This window comes from Panthera uncia, chromosome C2 (assembly GCF_023721935.1).
Source record: "Panthera uncia isolate 11264 chromosome C2, Puncia_PCG_1.0, whole genome shotgun sequence".
Lineage (NCBI taxonomy): Eukaryota > Metazoa > Chordata > Mammalia > Carnivora > Felidae > Panthera > Panthera uncia.
The window spans coordinates 85589385-85601394 of record NC_064810.1 but is presented as its reverse complement, the minus strand read 5'-3'; the positions used below and the strand labels follow the sequence as shown (position 1 = coordinate 85601394).

The following is a 12010-nucleotide window of genomic DNA, read 5'->3' as shown; positions in this document are numbered from 1 at the left end:
TTTTTATTTATTTTTGAGACAGAGCATGAACGGGGGAGGGGCAGAGAGAGAGGGAGACACAGAATCGGAAACAGGCTCCAGGCTCCGAGCCATCAGCCCAGAGCCTGACGCGGGGCTCGAACTCACGGACCGCGAGATCGTGACCTGGCTGAAGTCGAACGCTTAACCGACTGCGCCACCCAGGCGCCCCAAGACTTTTTTTTTTTTTTAATGTTTGTTTATTTTTGAAGGAGAGAGAGAGCACAAGCAGAGGAGAGGCAGAGAGAGGGAGATACTGAATCTGAAGCAGGTTCCAGGCTCTGAGCTGTCACAGGCACAGAGTCTGACATGGGACTCAGACTTACATGCCATGAGGTCATGACCTGAGCTGAAGTTGGATGCTTAACCGACTGAGCCACCCAGGCTCCCCTGAAGACATTTTTGGTTGTCACAGCTCAGGGACGGTGCTACTGGCATCTCCTACTGGAGGCTAGGGGTGCTGTTAAAAGTCCCGTAACACAGATCAGCCCCTCCCAACCAAAGATTTATCTGATTCAAAATGTCATTACTGCAGAGATCAGTAATCTGTGAGTATATATCTAGGAATAGAATCGGTGGATTGCATGTAAATATGCTGTTTCAGTAAACACAGCCCGAGTTTTGTAAAGTGCTTGTACCAGCTTATACTCCCAAGCAGTTTGAGAGTTCCAGGTGATTTATATTCTTGCCAACACTTGGTATTTTTGTTTTTGTTTTAAATTTTAGTCATGGTGGTGATTTTAGAAACTGCTTTTTTTCTTTTTTAAAAAAAAAATTTAATGTTTATTTTAGAGAGAGAGAGAGAAAAAAAACATGAGTGGGGAGGGACGGAGGAGCCACAGAATCTGAAGCGGGCTCCAGGCTCTGAGCTGTCAGCACAGAGCCCAATGCGGGGCTCAAACCCACGAGCTGTGAGATCATGACCTGAGCTGAAGTCAGACGCTCAACCCACTGAGCCACCCGGGCGCCCCTAGAAACTTCTTTTTAAAAACAATAGTGTATCTGGTATTTGGTCTGTGATCTATAAAAAATATTTAATTTACTTGATATTTCTTTTTCTGATTTTAATCATAGTTTATGTTTATTTATAAAAATAGAAAATGCATAAAAAATTAAAATTTACACTGTCCCATCATTGTTCATGTGTTAGATTATTTGCTTTCATTCTTTTCCCCCACCCCCAGAACTGGAATTTTGTTTAATATGAAGCTTTATATCCTTATTTATTTTTGTTTCATGTTTGTTTAATTTTTAGAGAGTGCGTGTGTGGGGGGGTGGATGCTGAGTGGTGAGGGGAGGTATAGAGAGAGAGGGGAGACACAGAATCTGAAGCAGGCTCTACACTGTCAGCACAGAGCCTGATGCGGGGCTCAAACTCATGAACCGTGAGATCATGCTGTGAGCCCAAAGTCGGGTGCTTAACCGACTGAGCCATCCAGGAGCCCCATATATCCTACTTTTATTAACTGTTGTATGATTATACTCTTTTCAAATTGGGGTTTCATTTAATCAGAGAATTAGGAAATATCCACGGGTTCTTTTCCATTCCTATTTAGCTTATTTTTTTTTTTTTAATGTTTATTTATTTTTGAGAGAGACACACACGGAGTGTGAGCAAGGGAGGGGCAGAGAGAGGGAGACACAGAATCTGAAGCAGGCTCCAAGCTCTGAGCTGTCAGCACAGAGCCCAACATGGGACTCGAACTCACCAACTATGCTATCATGACCTCAGCTGAGGTTGGACACTAAACCAACTGAGCCACACAGGTGCCCCTTAGCTTAGTTTTTATTAAGTCTTAAGATAGAGATTTCTTATCATAGCCACAATGCTAAAGGCTAGTACTAAACCCTAATTAGTTTCTAACCCTTAGTCCTATTTTTTTTATTTTTAATTTTTTAAAGTTTTATTTATTTAAGTAATCTCTATGCCTCCATGGGGCTTGAATTCATGACTCTGAGAGCAAGTGTTTCATGCTCTACTGACTGAGCCAGCCAGATGCCCCTCTTAGTCCTAATTTTAATTACCCAAGTGCTAATCTTAATCCTAACATTGCAGCTCTAATCTGTATCTGATGCATTCTCCCCAAATTTCTCATTTTTTTAAGAAAAAGAGACCGTTTGTGTTCTGATTTCACAATAAAAATGTTTTCATTGTAGCAAGTTAATTGTACTTATATTCTGATATCAAACTTTAATAGCTTCATTGTAGAACATTTGGAAAATAAGCATAAGGAAGAAATAAAATGCCACCTGTGCCTGCATGCCACCTATTAATTTTCACATATGTATACATATGTATACACGTATCATTTTTTGTAGTATAGTCATATACATCATTAATACAAAATTAAGAACTCTTTCCTATGGCAGTAAGTGTTAATATTTGTCTATAATATGTTTTGTAATGGCTGCATATTTGGTGGTCCATCAGAATTTTAAATGGTCAAGGAAGGATCTTTAAGAGAAAAAGTCTGTCAGCAAGTTTAAAACTTCATTTATTAGAATTTTTGGATTTGTTAAGTATATGGAAACTATTACTATAATATCACTATGAATGGAGTTTAGTATTATAGGCCTGTAGCTGTCAGCTATATTGTCGTTTAATTACTCGAATTATTTTAGTGCCTTGTTTTCTCTAGGTACGTAGACAACACATGGAAAGATGCCTGCATTTCTTGGTGGAGGAGCTTAAAGTTGTGGATCCTTTGGAGGCACAGAATCGTATCTTCTTTGTTTCTGCAAAGGAAGTTCTTACTGCTAGAAAGCACAAAGCACAGGGGATGCCAGAAGGTGGTATGTATTATTATGGATTGTCTTTCGAAATACAAGTATAGTTATTGAAACAGCATGCTAGAAATCTTAATGTTGCTGTATACTAGGTTTTAAACTCTTTACATAAATATTATAGGTGGGGCACTTGCTGAAGGATTCCAGGCAAGATTACAGGAGTTTCAGAATTTTGAACAAATTTTTGAGGTAGGAATTTTGCAAATGTATTGACTAATACAAAACCCTAGCATTGGTTGGAGAATGATCATAATCTTCTGTTTTTAGTGTTTATCTTTGTCAAATAACCTTTGCTGTTATTTAGTATAGTTTCTGCCACAGCAAGTGAAACAAGTTTGAAGAAAGGAGGTCCCTGCAAAATGGATGATCTGTAAGAATTTAAAACTAAAGATTGTAGTTTCTTATTTTTCTTATATATTTGTATTTAAATGAGAAACTATTTTCTAATATTGTATGTGTTGTGCAATGAGTGAAATTCTCTTTATTCAATAATTTGAGGCAAGATTAAATAAATGTAATTGCTGTTGGGGTGGATAATAGAGCAAAGTGAAGACCATCTTTTTTCTTCTGTACCATACAGTTTATAGACAGAGAATGTAGTTAATGTCATATTAAGATACAGGTCTTGTACCTTAGGAATCTGGTAGGAACACCTGGGGCACATAACTAATGTGTTTGCAGCATTGGGGAGGAAGGATACTGTCTTAATATTCTGGTGTTTTATTCAAAGACATTAAAACTCATCCTACATTTGACTGAAAAGTTCTTTAGATGTTTATCTTCTAAACTCTTATTTAGGTGTTAATCTTCTAAACTTTTATTTAGCCCTATTTGATCCAGCTCTGCTTAGATTGCATATCCCCTTCTCACCCATGAATGAACACAAAGACTTCAGAACTGAAAAAACTTGCATCTGCAGTTATTCTTCCTTATAAGTAATAACAGCTTTAATAGTAAGGATATGAATGTTGAACGTGTTCGGCAGAATTTTTTTAACTAAACATTTATTTGCTCACTATCCCCCATCTTTAATTTGGTGAGTTGGAGACAGACTATTAAGTAGATGAAGACAAAATATTTAAGAAGGAAAGCCCACTAGTAGTTATCAGAGGCCCCTGGGTTATCAGCATATGTCCTCCCAAGCTAAGCTATAGATTACATGAAGTCTCAGACCATTGTTTATATTCTTTCCCTTTCGCTTTCACAAGAGATTCAGTGCTCTCCTTACTCTTTAGATCAGTTATTTCATCCATGGGGAAAATATTGGGAAGAGAATCTATTGTTCTATCTCTTTTGTCTTACTGACCTTTTCTTTCTTCTGTGTGTATGTCATTTATTTCTCCTTTCAAATCATACTGTTCTGTTATGCATTTGTAATGTTTTTCATATTGATTCCTGCTATCCAGACAGAATATCTCCTTGAAGAGGTGGAAATGAGAAGAATAAAAGCTGTGCTGTAGAGCACTAGTTCCTAAACCTTGGCTGATCATGAGAATCACATTAGGTGCCTTAGAGAACTGCAGACTACTGAATTATCCCAGAGACCGATCCAGTGGGGCTAGGATGGACCTAGGAATCCGTAAATATTCAAAGCTCCTCAAGGGATTGGAATAACCAGACAGACCTAGGAATTTTTCTTTTTAATGTTTTTAGAAGAAACTTGGCAGTTTGTTATAATGGTTCACTGGGAATATAAAAATTATGTATGAAAAACTATGCACAAGCTTTTACATAAAGTAGAGAACATCAGACTTTAGACTTTGAAATTTTTGTTAAGTTAAAAGTATGATAGATTTAATATGAGAATCAGCTAGAAATTATTTGAACTTACCTAAAGAAATAATCAGATGTACAAAAAATTGTTTTGGTGGCCAAAGCATTTTTTGATGATTACATTGACAATTCTTTTCAGCTTTTTTCCCAGAGCTAACATTTGTTACTTCTTAAATCAATTCTGGTAATTTATGACTTCTATAAATTGGTGTATTTCTGAGAATTTATAACTTCGTAGGATAAAATTGTTCATTTTTACAACTTTTATATTCTTTGATACATACACATGTATATATATTTTTTCAAATATTTATTTATTTGTTTATTTTTGAGAGAGAGCATAAGCAGGGGAGGGGCAGAGAGAGAGAGACAGAATGCAAAGCAGTTTCCAGGCTCTGAGCTGTCAGCGCAGAGCCGCCATGGGCTCGAACCCACGAACTATGACATCGCGACCTGAGCAGAAGTCAGACATTTAATAGACTGAGCCACCCAGGCGCCCCAATGAGTATATATTCTAACTTTAACAGATTTGTCAGTGATTTAACTGCTCTGTTTTATCCTCCAACAACCTAGCCCCAACCCTTGGTTAATTTTTCCATTCATAAACAGCATTTTTTGGTTTTTATTTAAGTTCTATATTAATCTTTAACCATAGTTTCCTTCTGCTTTTTTTATACTTTTCTTTTTTTTTAAGTGGAATTGTTTTTTGCTTTTTGTTCTTTAGGAAAGAATTTAGGGTTGTGAATTTGTGATGTAACATTGGGTGTATTCCATGGATTTCAGTATCCAGTTTTCATTGTTTAGTGATTTTTTTTTAGTTATACTTGTTGGTATTTCCTATTCATTACAGGAGATGTTAAGAATCAGATGTTTTGATTCTTTTCATCTAATTTATGGTGATATCTTAGTTTCTATGCATTTTGGTCACAGAATATGGCTTTTATACACATTTTCTCTTTGTTTTTGAATTCACTTTTTTTTTTGGAAGTCTTTAGAAAATTATTTTTGTGGAAAGAAAAATTGTACCAAGTTAATCATTTTTAGCAATCTGATTCTTGCCACAGACTTTTTGAGATTCCCTTGTTTCCAAAGGATCAAAAAACCTTAGGAACATTTATTTAGAGTATCAAGTAAAATAAAGCCTGAAAATTAAACCACTTAAAATCAATCAAGGAAATCAATGTTAATTCTGTCAGTATGTTTTCTTATTGTTTTAAACCTGTATTTGAGCAAGTGTATATTCTAAAGATGATTTAGACATCTGAATTTCTTTGTTCAAATATTTGGCCATTCTTAGTAGTTTGGTTATAAGATAGAAAAGAGGTATGTATAAAATAACTCTTTTCTAAAATGTCAGTGAATTTATTATAAAGGACATTTCTGGGACAACTGGTAAGATTTGAAAATTGACCGTGTGCTAGGTTGATAGTATTGACCCAATGATAATGTTCTGAACACAGTAATTATTTTGTTGTTGTATAGGAAAATGACCCAATTCTTTGGGACATATGTTAATATATTTAGTAGTAAAGCTGTGATGTCTGCAAAGAACGGTCAAATTGTTGAGTAGAAACAATATGTATAAAAATACATGTGTATTTCTATGTATAGACATATATCTATATGGAGAGAGGGGAAAGGTAAACAAATGGGGCTGATTGTTAACACTTGGAATGTTTACTTGAAAGGCATAGTGTGTTATTAGTGTTTTTCTTGTGTAGTCCTCTTAGTTAAAAGTATTTCAAAATAATAAGTTGGGAGTGATGAATAGCATATTATTATGAGCATTTGCAGTCTGTTACAGGGATTTGACAAATTTGTATGTCCTAATGACACATAAATGTTAATATTTACAAACGTGTAATTATAATTGACTACCAGCTGGCTTCTTAAGATGTTATTAGAAAGTTAGAAAACTATCTTAACTGATATTAGGATTATTGTTTTGGTTCCAGATCTTTAATAAGTTTTAAGATAATCTACAGGATACTCTGACAAGATAGAATTTAAATTGGTTTGGTGTAGTATTTTAACCTTCTCCTTGGAAAATTAGTGTTCCTGATAAAGTAAGTCTGGAAACTGCTGCTTACTGTATATGTTCCCTATGGGGATTCATAAGCATATTAATGTAGCAAGAGTTCTGAGAAATAATACACTGAAAAACCCTGTATTTAAATTAGCATTTCCCACACTTCAGAATAGAATATTTCTTTTGCAGGTTGACTTGGTATTTTTCTGATCAGGGGGAGCATCAGTGTAGGATACTTCTTAATTGGAAGAAGATTTCCTGCTTTTTTCTTTATATTTATTCATGATTATATGTTTTTAAATCAAGGAATGACTTTTATATTGCCTAATAACTTTTGGAAATATTTTCTTTCTGGTCTAGCTCTAATACTGTGCTGTTATCTACAAATTTTGAGTCTTCATTGCTGATATCTAGATCTGCTTCATCGAGGAACATAGAATTTCTTTTAACCTTTTTTTCTTTTAAAAATATTTTTATGCTTTTATTAAATTTTTTGTTGCAGTTAATTTGTCAATTTATGAGATACAGTTATTTAAAGAAAAAGCTTTGATTCAGTTAGAAATAAGCAGTTTATACTTTTAAACACTTAATATTGTGTAGTTATTGGTGGGTTTTCTGTAGGTACATACAGAAGGTGCAGGGGCGGGGGGAGGGGGAAATCCCCCCCCCCCCAACTTCCTTCAACTAATCTATTCAGGATTAGTGATGTTGAGTGATGTGTAAATAAGCTTAACCCTGAACAAAACTTAGGCTATGCGGTGAAGGAAAGTAATGGGCTTTGAGTTAAGGCTTTATAAACAGTTAACTAAATGAATTACCCTCATGTATCCTTTGGCTAAAGAAGTAAATCTCTTTTATTTTTCATATCTCAAAGTACTGAAGAGGACACCTAAACTGGCAAAAGAAATTTTAAGAGTGTTCTCTGTCTTAGTGAAACAGATAATCACTTCAGAGATGTGAAGGCTAACCATAGGTTATAAATAATATATTGAGTGAATGTATAACATACTAATGATTCCAAGATGACAAATACTAGAGTATTAAGTGAATACCTTTTTAAAGTTTGAAAGCTATTTTGACAGAGGATAGTAATTACTACAGTTTTACTACTGGTTACATATAAAAAGAGGTTCAAGAAGATGAATTCATGGAAATTATGGAGATATATACCAGATTTTGAAAAATTCCTCACAGAAAATAAACGCGGCTGCCTACAAAACATCTATGGCAGTTATTGCTGCTGTGACCCAGACAAGCATTTCTTGATGGTTCAAAGACCAGATAGCCTTTCTCTGTAAACTCTTGTAGTTGTTTTTAAATGTTATTTCAGTACAGAATTTGACTTTCTATGAGGTAAAAATGAAAGGACAATTTTAATATGATAATTTTGCTAACATTTAATGATGAATCACAGTAAATATTTTAAATAACAAGTAGCATGCACATTGAAATTGAAACAAAATTGAACAAATTTTACAGTATAAATGTATCCATTACTATATGTGATGCATTCTAACGTATTCTGTTTTAAAAAAAACACTGGTCATGAAACAGATTTGTACAGTAAATGATTTATTAGCTACAATTAGCTTGAAGGTGAAACAAATGAGATAGGGCATCATTGGGACCTGTGTACACAAACTGTAGACCAAGGGCATTAACAGGGATTGTCTCTGAAATAGCTGTAGATATTTTTCTTTTTCTTTTAAAATTTTTTAAATGCTTATTATTTATTTTTGAGAGAGAGAGAGAGTGAGAGGGAGACACAGAACCTGAAGCAGGCTCCAGGCTCTGAGCTGTCAGCACAGACCCTGACACAGGGTTCAAACTCTCAAACCGTGAGATCATGACCTGAGCCGAAGTCAGACATGTAACCACTGAGCCGCCCAGGCGCCCCGTTCTTTTTTTTTTTTTTAATAATTTAAAATATTATTTAGGTTGTTTGTTGCTAAAGAATATCCTTCAAGTTGTTCAAGTTTTAATTGGTAGAATTCCTTTATAATAAATAACCTTATGTGAAACATGTCATTCAACTCCTTTCTTAAAATGTAGAATTCTAATTCATAACTCAGTTAAGAACTTTATTAGGTTATCTGTTGTAAGCATGAGAAAAATCAAGATAGAATAGAAGTAGATTAAAGGTAATCAGATAAAATTAGTAATTTTAACAGAGAAGCTTTAAACATTGAAAACAATACCCTGCTTATTTATTTATTTTTAAAAATAGTCAAAAAAACCATTGCACATTACTGTGTAAAATTACACATACGAACTTGCTGTTAATGCCCTTTTTACTTTTGATTGCTTGTAGTTTTTTTAACCTTTGTTATTTTAACTTTGTGTTTATCATGCATTTACTTTCTGCCTTTATTTATGTTTTGGTTAATGTTACATACAGCAAGTTTTTGTGTTTAAATTCCTGAAAATATTGGGATGGAATTACAGTAATGTGTTATGGCTTGGGCCCCTCGCAGGAGTGTATCTCGCAGTCAGCAGTGAGAACAAAGTTTGAACAGCACACTATCAGAGCTAAACAGATACTAGATACTGTGAAAATCATAATGGATTCAATAAACGTGGCAGCAGCAGAGAAAAGGTATGAATTCACTTTATTGCAAAATAAAAGCCATTTTGTATCAATATGAATTCCTTAGACTAAGGTTTTAAATTGTTATATTTTAAGTACTTTCATACTAAAGTCAACAATTTACTTGCATGTTTTAAAATGAATATTTGAAATTATAAATATTTATTCTACAACCTCGCATACATCATTTACATTCCTTGGATCTCAGTATTCTCATGAGTAAAATCGTAACATATTTCATAGTTTAAAATATGTTTAAAGCAGTGGAAGAACCATTTCTTCAAGAGGAATTTTTTGAAGAAGTCCAAAAAAGAGGTGACCCTCTTTTTTGTTAACATTCAACCTATGACCAATTTTTCATATATTCATACACTGATACCTTGAAATGCCTCTTTGATGCCAGTTGTGGTTTTTTTCATTAACTGGTAAACAAACAAGGTGATATTACCTGCCGGCCAGAAAGTCAGTTTGGTAAGCACTACCCTATATGTCGTATTGTACTGTGCTGTTATTCCATTTATTATCTTATAAAGACAAAAATGAATGCATGAAATTGCCAACATTATTGAAGAAAAGGGTAGTTCTCACAAAGTTGGTACACTTGCAACAAAGATGATGTTATTAGATATGATGATAGTTAACAGTGTTCAGCCTTAATTATACCATCAGTGGGTTTCAGCCAAAGAAAGGAAAGTTATAAAGCATCAAAGATTAAGTTAAAGATGACATTAAATTGGGAATTTTAAAAGCATTTGATCTTACTGGGAAAACAAACACTTATACCTAAATCTATTGCCTAATGTTGACACTTTTAGTGGAATGCATTATGTACAGAATTAGAGATTTTCCAGCACATAAAACACAAGACCGATCTCAGGCTGATCTCAGGCCCTGCCCAGTGTTTCTGTATGGGATTGTGTTGCCCATTTACACCCCTTTCAGCTCAATTGCTTTATTACGTAGCCAAAGTGAGTATTTGGTCCACCAATTGACCTTAATATTCTTAATTTTAAAAATTCAGGACATTGAACTAAACATGCCACAAAGAAGATGTGATTTGAGGATGTTTTGTATCATCATGTCTTGGGAACTCTTAGCTAAAGATAATTTAAAAGTGTCTCAGGTCTTTGTTTTCCTATACCATCCGGTAGTTGACGAATCTCTATAAAAGCCAGATAGTAGATATTTTAAGCTTTGTGGGTCATCTCTTTCTTTTGCAGCTACTCAGTTTTTCAGTTTTAGAGCAAAGGTAGCCATGTATGAATGGTCATAGCTATATCCTAAGAAAACCTTAACAAAAACTAGCAGCTGGCTGGATTTGGCTTTCAGGATGTCATTTGCTAACCCTTGTTTATTAAATGAAGTCAATACTGAGTTTTGTTTTATTTTGACTGTTCATATCTGTGTTTGGAGAATCCTTCCTAATTCTTAGTGGGGGGGGGGTGGATTCTTTGTGGGATTCAGATACTTCATGGGCAGAGAGACAAAGTAGTTTATATCCAGTCTTCTATAAATATTTTAAGATGAAATATTATTTGAATCCTTTTAGATGTTGAAAATACAAGATTATTTTTCTTGTTATGCTAACAGATTGTTCAGTGCATAAGTGAGTACCCTCACTTAACTGCTTTGGGACTTTAATATATCCTAAGAATTAATTACTTTTCATACTATAATAGGGTTTATTCAATGGAAGAGAGGGAAGATCAAATTGATAGACTGGACTTTATCCGAAACCAGATGAACCTTTTAACACTGGATGTTAAGAAAAAAATCAGGGAGGTTACAGAGGAGGTGGCAAACAAGGTGGGTTGGTGAATTTATGATTAAAATTTCTGGGAAGGGGGGCACCTGGCTGGCTCAGTGGGTGGGGTATTCAATTTAGTTTTTGGAGTAATTGGTAATCTTGTTTAATTTTTTTAACTTCGTATTTTCAGGTGTCATGTGCAATGACAGATGAAATTTGCCGACTGTCTGTGTTGGTTGATGAATTTTGTTCAGAGTTTCATCCTACTCCAAGTGTATTGAAAGTATATAAAAATGTAAGTTAAATTGTATTTAAAGTTATTTAGATACAGTTTCCTCACCTTATTGTACATTTATATTTAGTGGTATAGCATCTTCATGGCAACCAGCTTATGATTAAAGTGTTACACCTCCTGTGTACTCTTGTGATAATTACACTACTATGTATACAGAACACGCAGAAAAGTTATCCTCTAAGAATAAGATTTAGCATTTACTACATTTTTAAAGTTTTTGTAAAATCTATGTATGTTCTAGAGAAAAAGTAATGGGCACATTTATCATGTTAACAGGAGTTAAATAAGCACATAGAAGATGGCATGGGAAGAAATTTAGCCGATCGGTGCACAAACGAAGTCAATGCTTCAATGCTTCAATCCCAGCAAGAAATTATTGGTAATATTTATATCTACAAGTTTATGCGTATTTTTTTATTTCATTGATAAAGGGTTTATTTTCCTTTAGGTTTTTTATACAACATAAAACATTATTTACTGTCATTTCTTAAATATAATTTTGTTTTGTCTAGAAAATTTGAAGCCATTACTTCCAGCTGGTATACAAAATAAACTACATACACTGATTCCTTGCAAGAAATTTGATCTCAGCTATGACCTAAATTGCCATAAGTTATGTTCAGATTTTCAAGAGGATATTGTATTTCGTTTTTCCCTGGGCTGGTCTTCCCTTGTCCATCGTTTCCTGGGCCCGACGAATGCTCAGAGGGTGCTGCTAGGATTATCAGAGCCCATCTTCCAGGTATCCTTTTTTTTCTTTTTTTTTGAGTAAGC

The 12010-nt window shown here is 34.3% G+C and overlaps 1 protein-coding gene across 2 annotated transcripts in view; it reads left to right on the top strand.

Moving 5' to 3' along the window:
* Positions 1-12010, top strand: part of MFN1 (mitofusin 1) — a 35247-nt gene that overhangs the window by 13886 nt on the left and 9351 nt on the right. For both annotated transcript variants that reach the window (XM_049629556.1, XM_049629555.1), the window contains exons 8-14: positions 2658-2811; positions 2927-2994; positions 9082-9203; positions 10874-11000; positions 11132-11236; positions 11513-11615; positions 11749-11978. In XM_049629556.1, the coding sequence (XP_049485513.1) occupies positions 2658-2811; positions 2927-2994; positions 9082-9203; positions 10874-11000; positions 11132-11236; positions 11513-11615; positions 11749-11978 (909 nt within the window). The remainder of the gene's footprint in view (positions 1-2657; positions 2812-2926; positions 2995-9081; positions 9204-10873; positions 11001-11131; positions 11237-11512; positions 11616-11748; positions 11979-12010) is intronic.